We start from the raw sequence: 26,950 nt of genomic DNA, 5'->3' as shown, positions 1-26,950 counted from the left end.
TGTGTTCTGACTGAATAGGAAAGAAAGTTTTGCCTGGATAGCTCAGCTGGCTAGAGCAGAGCTTTTCAAACTGTTTGTTGCAACATATTAGTATGTCGACTGCAGTGTGTGTGTGTCACGCGAATGCTCACCACTCTCCTCCTGGGGCTGGAAAGGGGTTATTTTAACCTCCAGTTTGCTACTAAAACGTGACATTACTGTGTCACGTAATGATGCATGTCTAAAAAAGTGTGTCACCAACATGAAAAGTTTGGAAAGCTCTGGGCTAGAGCGTGGTGCTGATAATGCCAAGGTTGCAAAAGACTGATCCCCATATGGGACAGCTGCCTATTCCTGCATTGCAGTCAGTTGGACTAGATGATCCTCAGGGACTCTTCCAACTCTACAATTCTGTGATTCTACGAAATGTTGCTAAACATAGTCACAATGGATTTCCTAGGATCCTTCTTTCCCAATTCAAAACTCAGGTTGATGAAAGTAGAAAGAAATGCTAATTCAGAGACACTGGTAAAACTTCCACCAATTCTCAAATTTTCATTTGCTGTCACTATGAGAGAGATGTTAAACTGTATTTTGGAATCCTTATTATCCAATTAAATAGGACCTACTGCAATGGTGTTGGCTGTCTCAGAGTAACATGTAGATAAACAATGTAATAAAAACAAGAGCAATGTCATACTGATTGCCAGAGCTCGGAGGCACGGTCATGAACTTATATGATGCTATCATTTTGTCAAGCAGCAATGAAGAATGCAAAAGCCAAGGTGACCTTGCAGCCACCTTTTTTTTTTTTTTTAATCAAATGAGAAGCTAGTTAAGATGTCTGAGCCCTGGGCCAAGGTCTGGAAGAAGAAACCCGGGGGGGGGGGTGGGCCTTTTACAGATATAAACTATATCCTATAAAATACACTGCATAGGGATGTTTCTCTCATCTTGCTTTTATTGTTTAGACTGATCTGTAAAATACTGAAAGCTTATCTCCCACATATGTAATGAACCAGTCAGCTGTATCTCTGCTTAAATTGTATATGTGGATGAGCCATGGATTTTTATGGCTGTTGCCTTGACAATCTGTGAAGTCTTAGCAGCCAGGTAAGAAAAATAACATTGAAAAGGGTGTCCACTAAAGAGACTGTTCAATACTACTTCAAGTACAGTGGTACCTTGGTTGTCGAGCGTCTCGGTTTTCAAATGCTCAAAACCCAGAAATAAATGCTTCTGTTTTCGAATGTGCCTCGGAAGTCGAATGGCTTCCGCTGAGTTTTTTTCAATTTTCTCCATTGACTTTGCAGACCGCCCATTGTGTCTCGTTTTCAAACGTTTCAGAAGTTGAACGGTCTTCCGGAATGGAATAGGTTCGACAACTGAGGTACTAGTGCACAAACTTGTCTTATTGGAAATAATGACAGAGGTGATGGGACTGTGGTAAAATCAAAAGGAAGAATGCAGAACTGGTATAATTGATCTGGGCACATGCAAGATCCAGAGATTTGGGAAAGCTCACTTTGCAGATGGGAAAAAAGTCGTCCCCCCCCCCCCGCATAATAAAAAGTAAGAGCAACAGTCAGATTTACTACCTCTGAAAAGGGAGACTGTACTTATGGCTGTCAGCATGGATTCTTCATTCATTACACCTACCTTATTTATCTAATTCTTTTTGAACCCTTTATGTTAATGAATTCCACAGGTTAATTCTGAACTATGTGAAGCACTTCTTTTTGCTTGTTTTAAAGGTGATGTATGCAAAACAAATTCCTTGCGGCACTTTAAAAATTAACAGATTTATTGCAGCAAAAAAGGGCCCACTTGATCAGAATTAGAAAGCATTAACTAGTTTCATCCTGGGTTGCAACTTTGCTTAGCCAAGCAAGCACAAACCACAGTCCCCAGCTTTCGTAAAATGGCAGTTTACCTTAAAGCAGGATGGGAAGAAGGGTATCAACACACCTGAGGGGAAGAGACAACAGCTCCAAAATGACTCAAACTCATAGTGCCAAACCATAGTTCAGTGTTACTGAATGCCTGAACCATCCTACAGTCTATTGGAGCTGGTAGGTAAATTGTTCTAGATTAGAAGGCGATCTGCAAGCAAGGGCAGTTCTCCACCGCCAGAAGAGAAAGCTCTGCCGGTGGCCACTTGGGACGTATCACTCTGTTCCATCTAACACCTGGAAATGAATTATCAATTAATTGAATTGATATTTTTATATTGGTCCCTTCCCATAATGTGTTTTTCTTACTGTGAAGCTGTTTGTGGGTTTGCATATGGAGATTTTATAGAATCACCCCCTACATTTCACTCTCATCCTCATAGCTTGCCTCTACCCCTACACACCCAAAAGATCTCTGCATTCTGCAGGAGAGCGCATCCTGATGTACCATCTTATCAGGAGCTCCATTCTGCCAAGGCTGGAATCAGGCCTTTAGTGTTGTGGCATCTATCGCTTTGAACCCCTTCCTATTATATATTCAATAGGTGTCTTTTTCAGGCCTGCTAAAGACATCCCTCTTTCAACAAGGCTTCTAAATGGAGATCTTTTGTTATCTGTATTGGATTTGAATTTATTTTATTTTATGCATTTGATTTTGTTAGTTTAAACTATCCCTACATATTTAGTTGTTTTAAACTGTGTTTGTATAAGTTTTTATTACATTGCAAAAACCTTGAGGATTCCTCATGGGAAGTGATTCATAAATGAAATGCAGAAATAAACAATGTATTGTTTGATGATGGTGATAATGATAATGAACAATAATTCTATCATTTACAGTGGTGCCCTGCAAGACGAATGCCTCGCAAGACGGAAAACCCGCTAGACGAAAGGGTTTTCCGTTTTGGAGGCGCTTCGCAAAACGAATTTCCCTATGGGCTTGCTTCGCAAGACGAAAATGTCTTGCAAGTTCCTGCGGGTTTTTTCCCATTTTCCCCCCCTTTTCCTAAGCCGCTAAGCCGCTTATCAGCTGATCCGCTGATAAGCCGCTTAACAGCTGATCGCTAAAAGCCGCTAAGCCGCTAATAGCACTAATCCGCTAAGCTGTCAATGGGCTTGCTTCGCACGGCGAAAAAACCGCTATACGAAGAGCCTCACAGAACGGATTAATTTCGTCTTGCGAGGCACCACTGTATATGCTGCCTATCTGACTTGGTTGCCCCAGCCACTCTGGGCAGCTTCCATCAAAATAGTAAAATACAAAAAAACTCAAACATTAAAAAAACTTCCCTGTACAGAGCTGCCTTCAGAAGTCTTCTAAAGGTTGTATAGCTACTTATCTCCTTGACATCTGATGGGAGGGTGTTCCACAGGGCGGGCGCCACTACCAAGAAGGCCTTCTGCCTGGTTCCCTGTAATCTCACTTCTCACGGTGAGGGAACTGCCAGAAGGCCAGTAGTCCCACACAGAGTGCATTGCAGTAGTCCAAGCGGGAGATAACCAAGGCATGTGGCACTCTGGCTAGACAGCATGAGGGCAGGTAAGGTTTCAGCCTGCGCACCAGATGGAGCTAGTAGACAGTCACCCTGGACACAGAATTAACCTGCACCTCCATGGACGTCTGTGAGTCCAAAATGGCTCCCAGGCTGCATACCTGGTCCTTCAGGGGCACAGTTACTCCATTCAGGACCAGGGAGTTCCCCATACCTGTCCACCCCGTCCCCTCAGAAACAGTACTTCTGTCTTGTCAGGCAATCCATTGACTGCTATCCATAAGTAGATGGCGACTCTGAGTTTTCTACATTAAAATAAATATATGACTTCTATTGGAAAGGAGGGTCTATGTGACTGGTTCTGCCCACATCCAGTGGCATTCAGGTACATAGCACAACCTCAAGATAGCCTCACAGGAAAAGGACTAGGAAGTAGTTTGTGCATGGAGAGGGCCTGCTCTCTCTACCCTATGAGTGACCTTATAAACTTGCAGGTGGGCTGGAGACATTCCCCCTGCCTTCAGAATCTTATGCGCTGTTGGTTTCCCTCCCTTCCTCTTCTCTCTTTCTTGTATTTCTTTATTCTTCCAAAGAAAATAATTTTAGAGCTACCTGTTATCAAAGTGGAAAGTTGTAGTTCAAAAGGATTGGGAGCAAAAGCTGCTAATATGAAGCACAGCTTTCATTACCAGCAGATAGCAAGTAGAATTATGAATAGTAAAGAGGCCAGATGGAATAGCAAATCCTGTTTACCTTTCTGGTAATACACGAGCCAGAAGGTACATGATAAAAATCAAAAAGCAATATACTTAAAGCATATTAAAAGGAAATCCTTTTAACACAGTGCAGTATTAACCTACGGAATCTGTTACCTTGGCCTGTAGGTGGTGCGGTAAAAAAACAAAAGAGTTTAATGAAATAATTGGGGACTAAAAAAATTTTTTTTGATGTTGCATTTCGAACTTTGTTTGCTGTAGTAACAAACGATGCTTTGGGTAGCAATGCAAAATTATGGACTTTAAAGGTTGTATCCCACTAAGTCATACTCAGAGTAGATCAAATAAAATCAATGGACCTAACTTAAGTCAACTGATTTCACTGAGTCTACTCTTGAGTATGACTTAGTCCAGGGGTGTGAAACCTGTGGTTCTCCAGATGTTCTGGGGCTCCAACTCCCATCACTCCCAACCAACAGGGTCAGTGGTCGGGGAGGATGGGAGTTATAGTGCTACAACATCTGGAGAGTCACAGGTTTCCTGTTCCATAGTCAGATATAGCCTAATGGCAGGAGTCACCTAACAAGCCCTGTCAGTAGAAGCCCTGCACAAGAAATTGCACTTGAGCCAACAGGCTTTCCATCTTCTCCTCTCCCATACGCCACCTCAAATTGGCTCGGGGGGGGAGGGGGGCTCTGAAGAACCTCCAGAACAGGATGAGGAGGTAAAGAGATGGAGGATTGTCCCATCTGTCATGCTACAATGGTTGCACCAGACAGAAGAGAGCAACAATAAATTTCACCCAAAGTTTTTATCCTGGCTCAGTTTTTCTAACAAACCTTGTCACAACCTTTGAAAAGAAAGAAGCTTTCCTGGTGTTAATAGTAATAGTAGTAGTAGTAGTAGTAATAGTAATAGTAATAATAATAATAATATATCTGAAGATCTTAGATATTTTTATCACAAGATAAAAATGCAGGATAAAAGCCCAAAATAGATAGCCAAAACAAAAACTAAACAATACCACCACCACCCAAACACATTTAAAAGGCTGTAGAATATTAATCAGCCAAAAGCCTGGTTGAAGAACATTTCTGCCTAGTGCCTGGGGAGAGCATTACCACAAGTGGAAAGCCATTGCAGAAAAGGCCTGTTCTTGTGTTGCCACCCTGCGAACGTCCTGAATAGGCACCAGAAGAAGGGCCTCAGATGATGATTGCAGAGTCCAGGTAAGTTTACATGGGGAAAGGTGGTTTAACAAAGGCTTATTTCAATGTCAGTTCTGCCCCCCTCCTTTTCGCAAGTGTGGCTGGCTTAGCACATGTGTCTGAACACTGGGCTGTTTTGCCTACACAAACCATGATTGCTAACCAAATGGAAGTCATGTTTAGGATCCTTGGTTTGGACGTAACGCTAAGCCAGCCACTGTGGACTGTCTTCTGGCTCACCAATGTGTTGGGTACCAGTATACAGATCATGCACAGTATGGCTTAACAATCTACATTTCTGGCTTAGCATTACGTCCAAACATGGCCAATGCATGCAGAGTACTTTGAACTACTAATAAAATGTGTTGTGCATCAGCAAAGCCAAGGTTAACCGAGGACTGTGCTCAGTAACAGGAGACTAGAAAGCCTTGCTGCCCTTGTCTTTCTTTAAAACGGCTGCAGATTTTGAAGGTCCCGGCTCAACAAGCTTTAGAAATAAAATGGCTTCTGGGAAAAGATTTGTCAATACACAGAAAGGATAAAAACTGTGCAAACAGGAAAAGGATACATTTACAGCACTAATGCAAAGCATCTGCAGTTGCTAACCATTTTGTAATCTAAAACTGGAGAAAAGTATGGTGGTCATAAAAAAAAAGTTTCTTGGGATTAATGGTGAGATAACAGCCAGTGGCTGATTGGGTTTTTTTTATTAAAAAAAGACTTAGTTGAGTGGCAGCTGATAATACAGCTGGCTTTATGAAGTATGTCTCTAATGAGCACCTTCTTGCCCAAATTACGCTGTCAAATAAACCTCTTCCTTTCTACAAAACAGTTTAGTCAGACTAGCTCCCACAATATCGTTTTAAATAGACGGTTATGAAAATAAAAAAGTATACTACAAGTAACTATAGAGATTAAAAACTGGCATACAATGATAGGCAAGAAGTAAATACAAAAACCAGGGAAATTTAATTGGTTTTCATTTCACTGCCAACAGAAACTTAATTTAAAATGGAACAATGAATTTTAGCAAAGATTCTCCAGATTAAACATGTCCCCTCTTTCCTTCGAACAGCTTAATCACTAACAACTTGGAACCCAAATGCTACAAAACCGGAGGTAGGTGTTCTGGTTTCCAAACTTTTTTTCAGAAGCTGAATGTGCTCTGTTTTGAGTCCCCCTGTGTTTCCTGTTGCACTGCTAATTTGCGTCCCCCCATTGTAATTCAAGCCCTCTGTTTCCGACTGCAGTGTTCTGAGGTGATCTTTGGAGCTTATATTTGGTGCTTTTGTTTTCGCTATTTATTTTGCGGGTTTTGTTTTGAGGCTTTTTCAGTTAATTTGTTTTTGTGACTGTGTGGATCCCAGTTCAGCTACTGATTGATTGATTGATTGATTGTGGGACTGCGGAAATGGATAAAAGCCCCCCATCCAAACAATGACTATCATCAGTGCAGGTAAGATTTTATTTTTATTTTTAATCATCTACAATACTATTTTACTTATTTTATAGTACAGTGCATTGATTATTGCTTTAATTTTATGGATCAATGGTCATGTTAGATAGTAAAATTCATGTTAAATTGCTGTTTTAGGGGTTGTTTTTCAAAGTCTGGAACGGATTAATCCGTTTTGCATTACTTTCTATGGGAAAGCACGCCTTGGTTTTGGAACGGTTTTGGATTTGGAGCAGACTTCCGGAACATCTTAAGTTTGAGAACCAAGGTACTACTGTATTGCAATTTTAGAAAGGTTAATTCTTAACCCTGAAGTTTTTATGAACAGTCATAACACAATATGCATGCAGGGGTAAAGATGGTCAAAGTCCAGCTGAGAATTTCCAACTTTGAATACATTTGAGCATAAAACAGTCACAAATTACAGGCTGTGTTCACATGCAACACTGAACCATGGTTTGGCACTACAGGAGAAAGGCTGGAGGAATGTCAGGCTCATGTACCACTTACTCTCTCACATACTGTTGTCCAGGACTTTGAACTTTGTTTAGCAATAAGCTTTCTTTCCTATTCAGGAATAAAAAGTAATAGCAATGCCATGCTGGATCAAACCACTGGTCCACCTGGCTCAGCATTCAAATGTTGTATTTCCATCCTCTTTATCCACTAGTCAGGTTTGCTACCTCTGAAAAGAGAGGCTGTACTTATGGTTGTGTAAAGGTTTCGTGTGTTTGTATATGGGGAAAGGCATTGCGACAGGCACTCGTGAACAGAATCTATATTTCTGCTTAATAAAAAGACATTTACCAAAAAAAATGATGGTTTTGCCTCACTGCATGGCATTCTGGGGAACCGGGGAAAGACTAGAGGTGCAATTACATGTAAAGGTTGCTACACTGACTCCCTCTTGAATCCTTGCAGATGCAGCAGCTGAGAAGGCAATGACATCTATGCTATTTGTAGACCACACAAAAACAAGATTGTTGTGTTCAATACTATTACTAACCAAGAATAAATCGTAGCTATGCAAGACCTTTAATTAGCCAAATACTGACCAACTAAACAAAGAAATTCAGTGCATGAAAAAAGAATGCTCCATTGTCCCAATAATAAAAATGGGGTGGGGGGTGGGGGCAAGATATCTGCCAGTCTACTAAAAGAGGTCACCTGAACAGTCTTATGAAGATTCCTTATGGGTGATCAATACTTACATCCTGAATTGGAAAGCATGGAGCTGGACATAAAGCTGGTGTTAGTCCGCCAGTTGGAAGACGTACTCTGTATAGCAGAAATGTCAGCAACTGTTTTCTTATCCTGCGAAAGGGGATGAAATTCCTGCTATGAAAGAGCTGATTTTGATGTATTTCCTTTTTATCTTTAAGATTAAAAGCAGCCTAGAGCCAGGGTTATATAATGTGGCAGAATTCTTTTAAACTGATAAAATCTGGTTTCACTGTTCAGAATGTAAATCTAGTAGTTAGCATTAAATCTGATTTCCTCCCAGATTCTGCGTCACTGTCAACACTTAGAATTCTGGGAGAGGTCACCCTCTGTACGTGCGACTGTGAGTTCTGCACATTCTTGCTGCAACCTGTGGAATAAATGGGAATCTCACTCTTGTTGTTCCGTCCCGTCCCCACCCCCCACCCCCCCGATCTTAAGCGTGCAAAGCAGCACATGGTGATGAATGGGGCAGCCCTAGAAAGCACAGAGACACACATACAATGATGGGTGGTTTTTTAACAGTAACATAAAGAATACAAAAGTAGACTCTTTCAGTTCATTTCTGGCCTTAGGGCAGATAAGGTGATCAAGAGAAGTTAGCAATGAAAAGCTATTTTCTGCCCTATTTCAAGTAAGTGAGTGAAATAAACATATACATCTGAATCATTTTGTCCTATTGGCAAACAAATGAGAGAAAAGTAAACCATCAAGCAGAGTGGATGGTCCTGTGGCATTTCAGATCCTATTGGACTACAATTCACATCATCCCTGACCATTGGCCATGCTAGCTGGGGTTGATAAATATTGGAAGCCCAACATTATCCAGAGTACCAAAGGTTCCCAAACCATGGTTTAGTTCCTCTTGTGCTCATGAAAGTCTAAACAAAAATGAAACTCTGTTCTGTACTCAGCACTAAACTGGGTTCTTAATATCCAGTATAGATCAAGTCATAATGGTTAGTCTAAACAGGGAGAAGGAATAGATGATTAGTGATGATGGTACCATATCCTGATTGGTCAAGCCCCTTCAAACTTGGCACTACTTGTACTGAGGCTTTTAATCACCTCCACCATTTGCAGCTAGAGATTGTGAAGTTTCTAAGTGTCCGCAATCTCTGGCTGAAAAAAGGCAGCAGCCTGCACGCCCCAGAATCTGGGTTGGTAGCTCTATCAGCACCTGTGATCTCAGGGAGCAGAAGGCCAGTGCCTGCATTTTGCAGTCTGAGATCCTAGGTGCTGCCAACACCCATGACCACCACTGGGATCTTCTGGACTGTGCTCGTCTACTGCAGCCTGAGATTATGGCTGCTGCCAGCACTGTCTGTGCCCGTGTTCTGAGACTGCCCAGGGGTTCCTTGCTCCTGAAATGTTCAGATCTGCTTGCATTTTTACAAACAGCTCCTAGGTAGCCCAAATTGTCACAACCCATAATCTTGAGTTGCTACTGGCACATCGTAAGGTGGAGAAGAACACTTGAAAACTCATTTCTCAACTCTTCAGCTTGTACAGCAACCAATTGATTTTTAGTAGGGTTCCTATATTGACCTATTTTTTTTTTTTTTAGGAAGACCCCAAAATTGTTGAGCTTTTCTTTTTAAGGAAACCACCGAAATTGTTGAGCTTTTTTCAGACAAAACCCTTGCCTAAGATCCAAGAAAGCCCCTCCCCCGTGTCAATATTGCCTTTGAAATCCCAGTAATGTCTGGGAATATCCGGACATACGGCAGCCCTATTTTCAGGCTCAGTTCACCCATCTCTAAGTATGATGGGGTGGAGGGAGAGGCTGGAGTGTCTGCCCTGCCAGCAAGGGCTCTTTAGTTTACAACATCACAGAGATTTAAAGAACTAATAATACAGCATGGAGGACATATTCTTTCTCATAAGGCAGTAGGTTTATGACTTTCAGAAGAATATCCTTCACAAGAGTTTATTTGTGCTGCATGACATATTATTTCCTTTTTTTACGCTTAGACAAACTTGTGGAGGGAGCTCCATACTCAGGCTAAATCAGGTTATAGAATGCCTGGGACCCACAAACGAGGGACGACAATCTCTGTTTTTAACCGAAACAAAACAAATTCCTTCCAGTAGCACCTTAAAGACCAACTAAGTCAGTTCTTGGTATGAGCTTTCGTGTGCATGCACACTTCTTCAGATACACTGCACACGAAAGCTCATACCAAGAACTGACTTAGTTGGTCTTTAAGGTGCTACTGGAAGGAATTTGTTTTGTTTTGACTATGGCAGACCAACACGGCTACCTATCTGTAACTGTTTTTAACCGGTTTTAGAGTTTTCCTTGGTGAGTGATGGAGACAGAGTGCTGGTGTTTAGGAGACTACTTTGACCTAGCAAGCTGTATTGTATGTATTTATATTCTTTAAGTGAATAGAATTGGCACTTTGCTGTAAGTGATTATGGGCTATCAAGAGCTCTAGTGATTAGTGTGTATTTCTCTAGTAGCTTCACATACAAAGGAAGGCTTAAAGAAAGTGGTGGTAAACTTACTCTGAAATCTTCAAGTCTGCGCTTTGAATCTTCCAGATGCTGATGTAAGGAGCCCATAATTTCCTTGTATTTACTATATCGGTCTTCAATATTGTCTGTCTGATTGTAGGAATCCTGAAATAAAAGAGAACTTTTTAATATGGGCAAAATATGGTTATTTGTTATTTAAAAAGACAAAATGACCAGCCCAGCCCATGGCCAAGTTGATGGGAGATGTAGTTCAACTATATCTGGCACACAGCATGCTGACTACCCCAGTTCTACTGGAGGACCTGTGGCTTCATTAGGATTTGTAAGAGATGGCCCTCTGGCCTTGAAACTTCTGTATGCTGCGTAGCAGCAAGCACAACACTGCTACTATTTAAAAGGACATTTGCTTCTTATCTTGAACTTTCGCTCTCTGGTTCTGCAATGGAGCAGTCTTCAGTTCTGGGGTCACAGGCAATGCCCTGGCAAAATGCAAGGGGGTGAGGTGTACAGGCAAGGTTGCTGACCCATAGGAACATTCTCTGGGCAAAAATGAGAGTTGGCAGTGAGTATCTATGGACCAGTGCTCTGGCCTCCCAGAGGTGGTTGTGTTTAATCAACCCAACACTGGAATCACCAGAGAATGTTAAACAGAGAAAGCCGTTCTGCTCTGATTTGGTGTCAGTTTCATAGAATACTCTTATTACCTGCTTGTTTTGCCAACATTTGGGCAATGTAATACATCAAAGACCTCTGATTCTACTTTCGAAGGCAGATGTGGGGAACCTTTGACAACTCCAAAAGTTGCAGAGTATCAATCCCGGCAAGCACGACCAATGGCCAGAGATGATGGGAGTTGAATTTCAGTGACATCTGCAAGGCCAACCGTTTCCCACACCTGTACTAAGGGGGATGGAGGAAATCACCTTGCATTTCTTTGAAATGTTTCAGTCTTCAGCAGAGCAATTAAGCACCTGTTTGAAATGACATTTTAAAAAATCAATCTGTACTTAGTGAACTAATTTGTTCTAGTGGTACTTCTGAATTGCTTACGTACACTAATTGTTTAGAGCCTTGTGGCCTATGTCATGTGTGAAACACAGTGCTAATTAACAAAAGCAAACAATGGAATAGTGGTGCTCTGGTACTTTGCATGCTAAATATCTGGCATGAATTTTGTCCCCACCATGGAATGGCTATTTACCCAATGTAATGAACAAAGCTTGGTATTCAAACACCTTTCCTATTGATTTTGCAGTTTTTGCAGGCTTATCAATAGGTAACGCCAGCTATGAAACCACAAGCATCCAGTGTGTCATCATTTGGGGAGCAGTGCTTGGAGACTGAATGCCATCATGTCCAAACTATCTATCTATCTATCTATCTATATATATATATATATATAATATATTTCAAATATTAACACACAACTAAGAGCTGGTGCCACACTAATTAAAAAAAAAATCAGCTTATTGAAACACTGTGAACAGATCAAAAACTCTGGCAAAGAGAAGACATAATCCTCAGCTATTTAATTTGAGTAAACTTTAAATTGCTGTACCGTTATCAGTTAGTTCTGTATTATGAACTGGGATTCAAGCCAGGGCAGAGGACTGTACTTGGGAAGGATTTCTTTGATTTGGATAAAGTGATGGGGGCAGAAAGGGAATTCATTTACAGCAGGGCTGGAGAATGTTTGGCCCCCTGGATGTTGTTGGGCCAATATGACCAATGATCAGGAATGATGAGAGTTGTGGTCTAGCATCTGGAGGGCCACAGGTTAACCTCCCCTGGTTCACAGAGCAAGCCATTCAGGTTTACCTACACATCAAAATCTAATGAAATGTCAATAAAAGAAAAGGTTAAAAAGCGATACTATTTATTGATGCATTTCAACCATTCATATACTGCTTAACAGCACGGTTTCTAAGCAGTGTACAATTAAGTTACAACACAGATAAAATCCATTAATGTTAACCATACAAGGAGAGAAACTAATTTAAAATGCCCAAATGCCTGTTGAAATAAAGATGTATTCACCAAGCTGGGAAGCTGCCACAGAATTGGGCCCACAATACCACACACACAGCTCCTGGTGGTTAAGACCTGGGCATCTGAGCCACGGAGGGCCGCTAAAAGTCACTCCCCTAAGTATTTCATTGATCAAGCAGGCGCATAAGGATGCAGTCCTTAAGGTATCCTGGAGTTGTTAAGTTGTAACTTACGTAAAAGAACCTTGACTTGGCCTGGCACTACAGTATATGGAAAACCAATACAATGCAAGCTTTTAAGCACAGGAGTTAAGAGCAGGCAGTAGTCTATTCCCATCAACCATCTAAGCTATAGCACTTGACACCAGCTGGAGCTTTCAGACCAGGATCAGGGTAGCTCCACATACAGTCCGTTGTCAAAGCAGACTTTACACTTTATGCTCCCAGCGCAATATATTTCCCACTGGTGAAGGGAATGCCGAACAGTTTCTAACAAAAAAGAGATAGTAAAACTTTCTCACTCCAAAATCTCTGAAATCTTCCAAAAGATTCAGTTTCTCAGGGACAGACTCCAGATGATCCAAAGCCACTCGAGTACTCTGAAGAACAGAAGAAAAGATATATCCATATAACTTGGTCTTATTTATTTTCTACACTTATAATTATTCAAAAGCACCGTATCCAGGAAGTACCTATATGAATAAACCAGCATTGAAATTCATAGGATGCTGGATGTTGTCAACAGTCCAGGAAGCAGATGGGGAGTGATCACACAAGCTATGCATGTAAATAAGGTAGGAGAGAGCTGAAAGAAGGAAGAACTATTGGAAGCGGATCCTCAGCACTGAAGGGCCCCTTGCTTAGGAAATTTTTGGGTAGTCGCTATGCATGTGCTTAATTGTTAGCTATTCCACTCATGGAAATATTGTTCTTACAGTAACTGTGAACCACTTACCCCAAGTACTGTACCACCAGCACACAGCGAAATCTGATTGCTCATCTTGTGGTTCCCTAAACAACTCTTTTGTTCCCTAGGCTGCTGCTGCTGCTTTTTAGCCCTGTTTTCCTGCTCCTCCTCCTTTGCCCCCCACAGTCTTTCCCCTCTTTGATCTACAATTGGCTGTGGCCACCCTCAGGATTTTGTTTGTGAATGTCTTTGATACCAGACAGATCAAATGCAGAGAGAATGCATCATCGACGTGGGTCGCAACAGCCATAGGATTATATACCGTGCAGTGCTTAAGAGATTCTTTTTTTAAAAAGTAATTGGTTTATAAATCATTTTAAATATAAATAAATAAATAAATAAATGGCAGCGGGGACACAGAGGACAGCAAGGGAAATGGCATCAAAACAATGTGAACATGTTAGCAGCCAGTGTCAAAAATAGATGGAGGGACTGCCGTCGGATACTCATGAAAAGATGCAGGAATTTGAGGTCCCATGCATGTTTTGAACGATTATCTACCATCCCACCTTTTCCCAGCATATATAAGGTGCCAGACACAAAATCCAAATAGCACAATACAATTTTAAAAATACTGATAGCGGGTATCTCATTTCTAGATTACCATACAAGGAAGATGCTTTGCAGAATTCTGTGTTCCCCTACTTCATTCAGCAACTGATTGATGAATTGTTGCTGGATTGTTGAAAACTAAAACTTTCCCTAGATACACTAATTCCAGTGGTTAGGTTGTGGAACGATGGGTTTGCAGTTCAGGTAAAATATTGTTCTGTCTCAGCAGTATGCATCAAGTACTGCAGCACAGTTCTCTACCTGCCATACAAAAACACCTTATTGAAAGCTCAGGCCCTTGTGACTTCAAACCAAGGTGCTGTAACACTCCAAATTGCTCAAGCTAAGATAGTTGTGACTTAAATAGTTTTTTGCTCATAATAATTAAAACAAAATGTTGTAGTCAGTATGCTGTGAAAGGGAAATCCATGTAACTAACATTACCTAACAAATGTCCATCATTTGCAATTTTATAGTATTTAAAACCCCCAGCCTAAGAAACAGAAACGCATATATCACCAGCAAACCAATATTTGATATTTATTTCTCATTAACGGCAGCCTATTTTGTGGAAATATTTACAACCATTCCAAAACACAGTGAGCTATTCACAGCGGTATGATATATATATATGTTTAAGTCTGGAACATACTTAAATATTGGGTTATGTCTTTACATGTTTTTGGCTCTGGAGGCTCATTGCATCTTTTGAAATGTTGACATTTCCATGGTATCTATGAAGTCACCATGCTGGAAAGTTTGGTTTCTCAATCAGTAATTTTTGCATTTAACTTTCAATTTGTTGATTTCCTTCCTGTATATTGGTGTCAGTGGGTATCAGTTCTGTTGCAAAGCTTTTTCCACATTCACCAACACACACACACACACACACACACACACACACACACACACACCCCTTTTCTTTCAAAACCCAAAGACATTGCCTTTGTTTTGAGTGCTTTTCCTCATTTCTGCTATGGGGCAGATTCTGTTGTATGACACCTCTGCCTCTTTGTTTTTTCCTTTCTTCTCCCTTACTACCCCATCAGATTTCCCTTGCTGCAAAGTGCATGGAAACAAAAATCTTCTGATCTGTGCAGCTGCCAAAAACAAAGTTTTTCAGTTTGCTTTTGTCTGACTCCCTCCATTTCTCAGTTGGGATATCAGTTCGTGCCCTTCTCTAGCCAACTAGAGTTTGCTTTGGCTTTTCTCATAAACCCCCAGCCCTCCACCATGTAGGGTAACTTGTTAATCCTTTGAATCTAAGTCATCCTTTGGGCAACACTGGGACTTGGATGCAGGGATGTGGCATTATACATCTGGTTTGCTAAGATGGATCTGAACACTTGCAGCCCACTCCCCACCCCAAAAAAGCTCCATGAAAAAGGAATGTCCGCTCCTTGCCACTTCCGAAGCCACGTTAACAAATTAAGTCACAGGACAGAACACGCACAGAACATGATGCATAGAAACAAGTTCCAACAAGAAGAGGGGTGCGAAAGCATTGACCTAAAAAACAAATCAGATAATCCAAAATAAAATCAGTGTAAACAGCTGATAAGTTCTTCCAGGTAGGACCCGGGAACATAGGAAGCTGCCATTGGTCCATCTAACTCACTACTGTCTACACTGGCTGGCAGTGGCTCTCCAGGGTTTCAGGCAGAAGTCTCTCCCAACCCAACCCAGGGATGCTGCAGACCTTCTGAATACAAGGCAGAGATGCTCTGTCACAGAGCTACGGCTCTGACATGCACCCTATCACTTTCAAAACAGCTTTACCCAGCCTTCCTCAACCTCAGCCCTCCAGGTGTTTTGAGACTACAATTCCCATCATCCCTGACCACTGGTCCTGCTAGCTAGGGATCATGGGAGTTGTAGGCCAAAAACATCTGGAGGGCCGAGGTTGAGGAAGCCTGGCTTTACCTGTTATCAGTGTAGCCTAACACCAAACCAAGTAAAACATAACTATGAAAAGGGCAAGCACAGAAATCGTTGTTGACAAAAATATGAGTGGCCTTCAATTACATTTTATATTATATTTTTATTTTACTTATAAATATATTGTTGTTGTTGCTGTTAGACTATGTTAGGTCCATTAACTGCAATAGGTCTACTCTGTGCAAAACCTGTTTAAATACCACCCAATCTTTTCAAGCAAAAATGAACCAGGGGTAATAAGCAGTTGTTGTCTACATAAAAAGACTGAAGTATCACACTTTGATCTGATCAATATACATACTTTGAGATTTACAGTTCTACTGTGAATCTCTAGGTCTATCAAAAGTATATTCAAATTCTTAAAAAAATCTGGCCATAATATACTAGTTGAATATCTTGCAATGATCAACTAAGAGCTCTCTCCAAAAGGCCCTTCCTTAACTTTTCTTTCCGAAGCTAAAAAAAACCGCTCGGAGGTGTCTGTCCATGTCTCTCCCTCATTAAATTGCCCACCACTGTGCCTCTCCCACAAAGAAGCTGCACTCATTCATATTGCATGCTTCATTTATAGTGGCCTTATGTTCATCAAAGCCTTGATTTTCCACTCCATTAATTTATGATGAGTTGCATGGTTTGCTACTTCTTCCCAGAGCCATTTGTAGCCCTGGTCTTCGTAAGGGCTCGAAAAGGTTGAGGGGTATCTGAAAAGAGACAGCAGATTCTCAGCAAGCTTCTCACTGCAGCTTTAAGTGATGGGAAAGTTAACTGTGTGAAACAGAACAACCAACCCAAATGCTTCAGCAGTCATCTTGGAGGGGACAATATGCTTCAGGGACATTCTGCCACATGAAAGAAACTCAGGAGCTACCAACTTTGAACAGAATCACTCCCCCTTAAATGTTGTTCCTTTCCCCCTAGTCAGAGACACATTAAGGGTTTACCTTATGAAAGTTGGCAAGTAACCAAATCCATCGAAATGTCAGGTTCTGGTTAAGATTTTCTGTTCCCAAAGAGGCTACTTAAGCAAACTTAGCAATTTAGGTGGGAACCTGTGTTTGTGTTGCAGCCAATGGTGAAATTCAGACCTGACACTTGAACTGCCCTCCACACTCCACAATTCCTGGGTTTTCAAAACTTTTTAAAGTATTATATATACAATTGGGAACGTTCGTGGCAGGAGCATCTAAGCCGGCTGAAAAGCGAGAACAATGATGCGATCCCAGCAGCTGAAATGTAGTGCGCAGCCTCGCATTAACTATGACAGCGCCAGCCACAACACTGGCATGTCTTTCTCTATGGACAAAAGCATGCATGTGAGTCCAAACTTCAGCTTAGCAGGTAGCTGGAAGACAGCAGGGTAATTTCTGAAGGAGGCTGCAGGAGGAGAATTCCAGTCTCGTTATGAAGGACACAAATACAACCGTGTCCGGAAACAAATCTGCAAAAAGGTAAGTTTTCCTTGCCGTGAAGAAGAAAAGAAGGACCGAAGGGCAAAAGCGCACGTTAAAAGAAGGAAAAAGTCATGTTTTTAGCTGACCTGTGGAAGTGGTGCAACAATAATTTAGTGGCACACACAGCAACCTCCTTAATATGGATTAAGTGCCATATTTGTATCATTAATGACAGCACTCTTCTCTATTAAAAGAGATAGGTTTAGCCATGCAGAACAAAGTGCTAAAAAGGATGGGGGGAACACCTGACACAGAGGGCAATTAAGTACTGCTAATTATTTCCCAGAAACTGCAAAGGATGTGCCATAATGCATACAACTAATCCTGAAGAGAGCAATCATGTCTGTCTGCTCATTATTTAACAGGGAACAAAGGGCACTGATACAGCACACTGATGAAGCTGATAAGTGGCAACGGTTCCAGTTGTACCAATAGAAGCAGCATTGGTGGTAATTTAGTTAAAAGCACCCTGCTCCATCATGGCAGTGAATGCTATTAATCTTTCCTTGTTTTCTTAACATAAAAGATTATTTACTTTCTAAGAGGTGTTCTATGTTCTCGGAGAGAATGATAAAACAAATTACTCATTTTCCATGACTTCATATAAACACTTTGATGTTTAAAGAGCATGTGAACAGTTAATCCTCCTTATATTGATGCATTTGCAGTGATAGGCAGCTCTGGGCTGTTGTCCCCCAGGGACAGGTCTAAATCAAAGTCAGAAGCTGCATTTTATTTTTAGTCTTGAAACCACAGTGATATTTGATAAACACAAATATAAAACAAGCTGGGCTTGTCTATGTTTTTCATAAGGCTCGGTTTTATATTTAATGCATAGTAAGTGTGCACACAACAAACAAGAGCCTCCAATCTCCTGAGTTGGTTAAATACAAGTGATCATCTGTAGGCTGTGAGTATTTTTAAAAAGTAGAGAAGGTTTGGAGGCCAACTAAGAAATCCCCAGGGTATAATCCATAAGAAGTGTGCCCATAATTTAAAGCAACAGTAATGCACTGGAACAGGCAGTTACTTACAGCTTGAATAAGATGTAATGTTAAAGGTGACCCAAAAAGGTTTTGTGTTTTTTTTAAGCAACTGCTCGATTATACATCAAGAACTGTGTGATATATGTAAAACGTCTACACTCAGGCCCAAATGAATTCATTAAAAGTTCCTGCCAGAATCTACGAAATATACTGGGCCTCAGGGAGAGAAAGTAGCCTTCTTCACAAATTTATTTTCATACCCAAATGCTAGAGATGGAAGAGTAGTCTAATTATATAAATTACATTTCTACCTCACCTTTCCCCCATGATGGAATTCAAGGTGTCATACACAGGGTTCCCCTGGATTCTTCCATCCAAGTACAGACTGGGACCCAGTCCTTGTTAGATGCAGAAGATCCATCTAATCAGTATTCCAAGAGTTGCCAAACAGACGCCCCTGGGAAATGTGCAAGTTGGGCTGGGCAGGGGAAGGTTTTCAGGGCACCACACCTCCACCAGCCTCAGGATATATATTTGCACAGTCCGTACCAGTACCTCTTGTTCTGGGAAGCGTCAGAGAAGTAAGGGAGGAGGGCCAAGGGACATGCAGGGCAGACAGAATGTAGTATCCCCCTCTCTCAAGCTACCCATCAACCCCCAGAAGCAGCTTAGGCTGTGGAAGGTTTGGATGGGCAAAGTACAGTGGTACCTTGGTTCCCAAACTTAATCTGTTTCAGAAGTCCATTCCAAAACCAAAGCATTCCAAAACCAAGGCATGCTTTCCCATAGAAAGTAATACAAAACAGATTAATCTGTTCCAGACTTTTCAAAACAACGCCTAAAAGAGCAATTCAACATGAATTGTACTATCTAACGTACTATCTAATTGTACTATCTAATTGATCCATAAAATGAAAGCAATAGACAATGTACTGCGGTCACACAATCAATCAATTAGTAGTTGAACTGGGTTCCACACAGTCACAAAAACAACAAAAAAGAGCCACAAAAACGCAAAATAAATAGCAAAAACAGACAGTGGTTTGAAAAAAGTTCCCAAACCAGAACACTTACTTCTGGGTTTGCAGTGTTTAGGTTCCAAGTTGTTTGAGTAGCAAGGCATTTGAGAACCAAGGTACCACTGTATAGGTTTATGAGACAGAAGTTTTTAGTGCAGTTAACAGCCTACTCCTCAAATCAAAACACTTTTCTTGCAGCACCTACAGAATGCCATCAACTCAGTGGTCACAAACAAAACCACTGGGCGGGAAGTGAGTCCCTTTTATCTCTCCCCACAATCAACTTTACAGGTACCTAGTACAACACCCCCTCCCCAAATATTTGTTTGTAATTTGGCATATTTCTTGCCCAGGAGCACCTCTCTCTGGTGACTGGGATGTTCACGCCAATTGCTCCCCCCCCCAACTGATAAAGGCTGCCTTGTGTGAAAACCACTGCATCTATCCTTATAAAATTAATCCCATCAGAATGGGCAACTATGCCTGAAAATGTTATCTAAAAGAAAAGAACATTTAGGAATGAATACACAGAAATTGTAAGGAAGTTGCAAAATTTGAAGTAAGACATGAAAAAGAAAATGATGGAATTGAAGCTGGGTTTCATTGCATCTAATTAATTATGTATGCAGATCATGTTGTAGAAATGAAGAAACTGGATAATAATATGCAGATGCAATAGAAAATATCCAGCAGAAGACTTAGGAAGGAAATGGAATATGTTTATTAGTTACTGGAACATATATTGTAAATAGTTGTTGGTAGAAAGACATGTTTTGTGATTTAATATCCGTTATGCACATTTTTATTAACTATGGAAATATATTACGAACATATACATTTTTAACTTCCTATCTGTCAGATACAATATATATGCATGCATTTTTCTTCTTTTCTGGAAAATGAAAATTATTGCAACAAAGAGAAAAACAAGCGCTTCACTTATTAAATTTGCTCAGGTCAGCTTCCAGATAAAACTTAAATGGCCATTACCTTTACCCAGTGCTTTTTTCCTTTAAAAAAAAATGTTTAGGAGTACTCTCATTTTCCTACTCATATTTAAATACTGCCCCTCAATGAGGCCAAACTTAGATTCACAATATGTTTAGGGGTATGAGTACCACTGCATCCCCCCCCCCCGAAAAAAAGCACTGCCTTTACCAACGTCAACTTGGGCAACTTACTTGGTTTGGCCAAAGGGACTCGCAAAATTTAGTGATAGTGATCAATTAACTAATATTATCTTTATCATTCATAACATGTAAGCTGACAGGAAATCCCTCTTCCAAAGGTGGGAGAGAAAGAGGTGAAAAGAAGATGGAACGAAGGGGAGGAAATAATAGCCTCGGTTCTAATAAAGAGTGCAGATCACGTTGGGCTTTTAAAGTCCTCTCAAAACAGCTTGGATTCTGCCAATCTGGCAAGGAATGGCTGGATCCAGTCCCCTGCTCCCCTTTCCCAACAGATGGCTAGTGAAATCTTAACACTCAAAAAATGAGTAGAGGCCAGGAGCTAAGGTTCTAATAACATAACCAATAACCCAGCCAGAAGAACTGGGTACATAGATTGGGTAACTTTCATACTATTGTTCAAAAGGTTGTGTACATCAGTATTAACTGGCATCAAGAAAATAAAACAAACAGTACCTTTAGAAAATAACTCTTTTGTTGGGGGTAAATCACCATAAATTTTAAAACAAGCATTTTTTGGCACTGAAATATAAGGAGAAACCTGCATGCCAAAATAACTGAACTTTTCAGTCTAGACTCCAGATGTCTTCAGAATACATTTTAATAATATTAAAAGCATGCCTTCTTTTCCATGTGTGAATGAATGCTTTACCCCCTCTTCAGATTCCCAATCCACCTGTGGTTAAGTTCAGTAAATGCTTATGTGGGGAAGTCTTGTCCTATGGAAATATCTGAAGGGATGGAAGCTATAATAGTGCTATCTTGAGCTGTCCATCCACAACAGATTATCAAAAGGTGCCCACTAGACCATTAGTGCGGAACATCTGTTTTAGCAAAACAGACCATTAACCCAAGCTGCTACAAGAAAATACGACTGGATAACTGTATATGATATGGCTCACCTGGCCATTCTTTAACTCAGGCAAGGAAGGCTTTAGGAAGGTGATTGTATCACAGGATGCTGGAGATGGAACCATTAGTCATGTAGCAAGCATAAGCTCTGGTAAGGATTTTCTTGCCATTCATAAGCGCGTCCCCCCCCCCCCCATCATAATCCTTCACTGGCGAATTGCCATTTTGTGGTCTAATAATATTTTTATTTGGTAATCACAAACAGTGTGGGGAAAATATATGTAACTGTGGCTCAATTCAAAGAGCTGGTTCTAGGCTTTAGAGTTTTAAACAGCTTAGGGCCTGCCTAGGAATCCAAATTAATGTTAGAGGCCTCTCAGTACCACCCTGGGATATTTGGGGAGTGAAAATGAGAGAGGGTCTTTCCAGTCATGTTGTTGGGACTCTTGAATGTTGTTCCTTTTGCAAGAAACTGAAGACGTGTTCATTTTAAAAGACTTTTAATATGTAACGCCTTGTTTTATTGTTACTAGTTTTCAAGGTGCAACATCTTTTTATCCTTGCTGCTGTTAGTTTCTTTGTTTCATTTTTAAGTGTTGGCTGCATCATGTTTCCAGTTCTTGCTTATAGTTGTATTTACACTTTTTATTTATTACGTTATATGGTTTTATTCTCTTGTATACTACTCCAGATACTTTTAGTAGGAAAGTGGGATAACTACTTGCCATAACTTGTGATTCTCGTCTTCAGGGTGACCTTTATTCAATAATTTATTTTGCTGGAAAAATAGCTGGTCCTTCACCTAGCAGTTGGATTGCATAGAGAATGCAAGTTCTCTAGAGGGAGGAATTTGTTAAAAGCATAAAGAAGTAATGCTTGCAGGATCCAAGAGTCTTTGCAAATGTCAATCAAACTCACAGAGTATTCCCAAAGGCTGCTGTGAGGTGTGGTACAAGCACAGCTGTGCATACCAGTGACAAACCTGCCAACTGTTCTAAACCTATAAACAAAAACACTACTCCGATCTGCACTGGCTGCCTGTATGTTACCAGACCCAATATAAGGAGCTAGTGTTGACATTTAAAGCTCTAAATATGTTGGGACCCAGGTACTTGATGGAGTGTCTCTCCCCATATCAGCTGACCTGGGATGAGGCATTCTCAGTCATGTTCCCTTGACGATGGGATTCTTTCCCCCAGAGGCCACTCCAGTATTTGGGTTTCTACTCCTGTGTCAAGACACATTTGGTTACCCAAGCGTTTGGAGGAATGTAATTTAATTTTTATGAACGGCTGCCGTTATACTGTTTTACTGGTCATGAGGATCTTTCAGATGTTTGATTTTTTGATTTAGTTTGTTTACTTGTAGATTTTCTATTTTAACATTTTCTTTGTATTGTCTGCTTAATGTTGTAAACCGCCCTGGGACTTATTTTGAAGAAGTTCCCTAATGAAATAAATAACTACATCCAACTTAAGTACGACATTGCAGACCAATATACACAAACACACATACATGTTCCTTTTCATTCCACATGCAGTCAGAAAGGCCCTGCAGGATTACTGGAGCAATGCCATAATTTGTCCCTTGGATGGAATTGCAAAACAAGTAAATAGCACATTTGTTGACAAAGTTGTATCTTCAAGCTCTAAAATTTTTTTCACTCGATGACTTCAGCTTCCCTGTGGCAATGTTATTTAACTTCTGGTAAAACTAAAACTTAGGCACACTTGTCATTTTCGAGTAAAAACGAATTTGAATTGTTGTCTAATTTTTACTTCCAGTTGACCTATAAAATATGGTTGACTTTACCAACACATTTCCATATTAAGTGACCTCATGTGGATGTACTGTGCCTTTTTACATTTTATTTGGCTTATCGCAGCCAACTGGCAAACAAGAACCTCTAAGGAGTTGATTTATAGTTTAGAAAAATTACTTTTAAATATCCCAGACCTATTTTCTTAGAAGAAAAAAACCCCCGGTATAAATTCCTGCGTGAGAACTGCAATAGATTTGTAATAAAGAGAATGGACGGAACTCACCGTTTCCAGCGCTGTTATTCGTTCCTGAAAATAAGGAAAACATTAAAATAAATTATAAAGAAAAGAATCTCAAGAAATTCGAGCATACATAAACACACCTGTGAAATACTCTGTATATATCTTAATACAATCGATAGCCCTACAGGACTCTCCTTTACATTGTACAGCAAAGTCAGTGTTTGTTGCTTTCTTTGTTTTTGCTTTTAATGTAAATATTCTATGGTGGTACATGAAAAAGCTCAGGAAAGCCTTAGGCTCTGATACTCTCCCATCCTCCAGAATAGTCATGAGATTACAAGCACTCACATACAAGCATAAACTAACTTGCTGCTTTAATTACAATGATTTTTGATCCCACAGTTTGTTGTCATGTTCAACAACAACAAACTGTGGCTAGTTTAAATTATGGTTTATTGTAAACAAGCCAAGTTCAAACTGTTTTGTGATCCTGGATTGTTCCAAATGACCATAGTTTAAACTAACCTCAGCTTGCTGGACTAAAGAAAAACCATAGTTAATTCACGGTCAGAAAAAAGATGCTTCTGTTTGCTTCCTCGCAGCCATGCAAGGGGAGGAGAAAAGAGCTTGAGAGACAAAGGCTCACCACAATCTTCTGTTTACTAAACTATGGTTTAGCATTATATTTGAAAATAAATTTTAACAATGGTTTGCTGCCTTAACCCAAACAGAACTCCCGATGTACAGTGAAGCCCTGCCCATGATAAGTCAGGACCTTGGAGGATATGTTTAGAGAGAGGTATAGCAAGTCTTGTTTATCATCTTGCAGCTACAGAGAAACTAGCAAAATGGGAAGCTATTTTAATTGCCGTTTGAATAGTGTACAGTTAACATAGATCATGCATTCTAAAGTTATTTTAGAAAAATCCCACCTTGGCTTGACAAATCATTAACCATCAAGGATGATGATGACAAAGCATTCTTGCAAGAAGAGGCACAAGAATGGCATTTTATTCCCCCACCGCATTCCAATATTAAACATTCCGTAGCTACTGTTCTCGTTGGACTATATGGAGTATTCTTACTTTATGCCTTCCATTTCTTTCCTTTGGGGCCCCCCTGATCACATGGATACCCTCTTTCTTGCTACCCAACAATCCTGTTTTGGCTAGAGTTCAGTTGGCACTCACCACTTGAGTTTGCTGTTAAGAGGGAGGGAGACTTTTGCATATGGGGTTATCTAAAGCTGCAGTCCTAAAACACACTGACTAGGTAGTCACGGAACTTATTTCTGAGTCAATATGCTGAGGATTACCCTGTAAGAAATATTTAACATGCTACTGTTCAAATGGAATGGAAACAGAAAGACAAGATGGAAATGGTGCACAGAGAAGCTTCACGCAAGAGGAACTGGCTAAACAAAAGATCCTTGGCCCTCAAATGTGCGGTGATGAAGTTGCTTGGGGAAAACCAAATGGGCTGGGTCTCAAAAAGCCCACTGCATGAATTGTGAATAATCTGGAAAAGGATTCTACATTACACATGTTATGTAACTGTGTCAATAGTATAGCCAATTTCTTTGGAAGATGAGCCTGGTTACAGCATGGTGCTGATAACGTCAAGGTTGCAGGTTCGATCCCCATATTTTAGAAAAATCCCACCTTGGCTTGGCCAATCACTGACCATTAAGGATGATGACGATGAGAACAACCACCACAACCACTTATTAATTGCCTTCTATACAATTGTCTCAAGGCGATATGCAACAAAAACAGTTAAAAACACAAAAAAGCAGATACATTAAAAATAAAACAAGACTATATAAAATAGGCACTCATGGGGCAGACCCATTTATCCAGCTGGAAAAACCTCAGGATTTAGGAATTTAGATGCAACACTTAGCTAATGAGATAAAAGACAAGCACGATAAAACATTATGCCTGCATAGGGATATAGAATGGTTATTGTTATAAACAACAGGCATATGTTCAATGTTTGCATGCCAAAAGCAGAAACCACTTTGCTTAAAAAGGGTGGGAGCTATTTAATAACACTGCTATAAAAAAGAAAATAATCTCAACAGATGCTATTAAAAAATACACTGATTGGCAATTTATTCTTAGATATAGCAGGCTTTTGATACTTGATATGAATTTTACCTCCTGCTACTAAAATCTCACCTCTCTCTTTTCCCCAGCACACAAATCAAAATCAGTGACCTCATGCCCAGTGTACCTGAGCACTTTGAACCATAGAGTTGTAGAGTCGTAAGGAATTCCAACCCCCTGCAATGAATTCCTTTCATTCCTTTTAGGTTTACTACCATTCCATTAAATTCACTCACTTCCGTTGTGAAGAAAGGATGACATTTCCACTCCATCTTCCTTTTATCATTCATTCTGTTAATACATTTTTACAATCACCCACTACAGCTCAGAACATTTATTTGGAGGCCTAGCAGGTCCGTGGTAATTTTGTTCTGGAACTGCAAAAATGACCATAAAAAGGAGGAGGAGGAGGAGAAACTAGAAACGCTCCTTCACAGATCGCTTTCATTTATGGACATTCTGTGAACTTCTTTGTATGTTGTGGTTGCAACCAAAGACAAAGAGGAATCGTTGGCAGAGTATTTGGTGTGAATTGGATTCAAGTGCCTTGGACTTCCGCCTGGTATATGTCCCAAGGTAATCCAATTTGTGGGTCTTCAAAAGACAACATACAAAGCAGCTCACACACTTGGAAAGAAAGAAGGACCTGAGTGACTAATGGCTTTGGAGAAGAACAGATCTTAAACTTCATTTTGGATATGTGTATTTACAATTTAGGGCCGCCATGCATCCAGATTTTCTCTGACATTACAGGGATTTCAAAGGCGAAATTGATGACTTGGAGGGCATATCTGAAAGGCAGTGCTTTGTCCTGGTTCTTAGTCAAGTCAATCAAAAAAATTGTTGTTTTTGGGCATTTTTGTACAGAAACACTCAACAATTCGGGGGTTTTCCTAAAAAAAACTTGGGGTGTCCTGGTTTTTACTTTCTGAAATATGGCAACCCTAATACATAACCTGTATTGCACGGTGTTGTATAAAAGGTAGCGAGTTTCACAAAATAATAACAAATTCACAAATAGAAAAGCTCAAAAAGGCAAAATTTATTTAAGATGATTATCGTTATCATCATCACCAACAACATCTCCTTAATTTGGACCAGTTTTCTTAGAATTCATGCTCCTGGTTCCTGGATAAGTCAGATCTGTTTATCAAGCAAAGATTAAGGAGTAAAGATTAAGTGTAAAAGAAAGTCTCTATACCTAATATTAGTAGCCTTAAGTCTACTGTGGATTCACCTTCCTTTCACAGGATGCTTTGGCAGGAAGTGCTGAACTGAGCCATGCTTCATATTGCAAAGAGAACAGGTGGCAGATTTACACACTGCTCGCCGGTCATAAATGTCCTTCCTACAGAGTGGCCCACCATGGAACGTGTCAAGTGGGTTGGGATCC

General features: G+C 40.4%; 1 protein-coding gene across 6 annotated transcripts in view; it reads right to left on the bottom strand.

Annotated features, from left to right (window-relative positions):
• The window catches only part of CEP128 (centrosomal protein 128), a 305,103-nt gene that overhangs the window by 4,418 nt on the left and 273,735 nt on the right, over nucleotides 1-26,950 (bottom strand). For all 6 annotated transcript variants that reach the window (XM_081859123.1, XM_081859125.1, XM_081859126.1 and 3 more), the window contains 4 exons: nucleotides 23,492-23,515; nucleotides 13,016-13,093; nucleotides 10,537-10,650; nucleotides 8,016-8,118 (listed from right to left, as the gene is read on the bottom strand). In XM_081859123.1, coding sequence (XP_081715249.1) covers nucleotides 8,016-8,118; nucleotides 10,537-10,650; nucleotides 13,016-13,093; nucleotides 23,492-23,515 — 319 coding nt within the window. The remainder of the gene's footprint in view (nucleotides 1-8,015; nucleotides 8,119-10,536; nucleotides 10,651-13,015; nucleotides 13,094-23,491; nucleotides 23,516-26,950) is intronic.

Source organism: Podarcis erhardii, assembly GCF_964252035.2.
Source record: "Podarcis erhardii genome assembly, chromosome: 1".
Lineage (NCBI taxonomy): Eukaryota > Metazoa > Chordata > Lepidosauria > Squamata > Lacertidae > Podarcis > Podarcis erhardii.
This window is presented reverse-complemented; position numbering and strand designations above follow the sequence as displayed.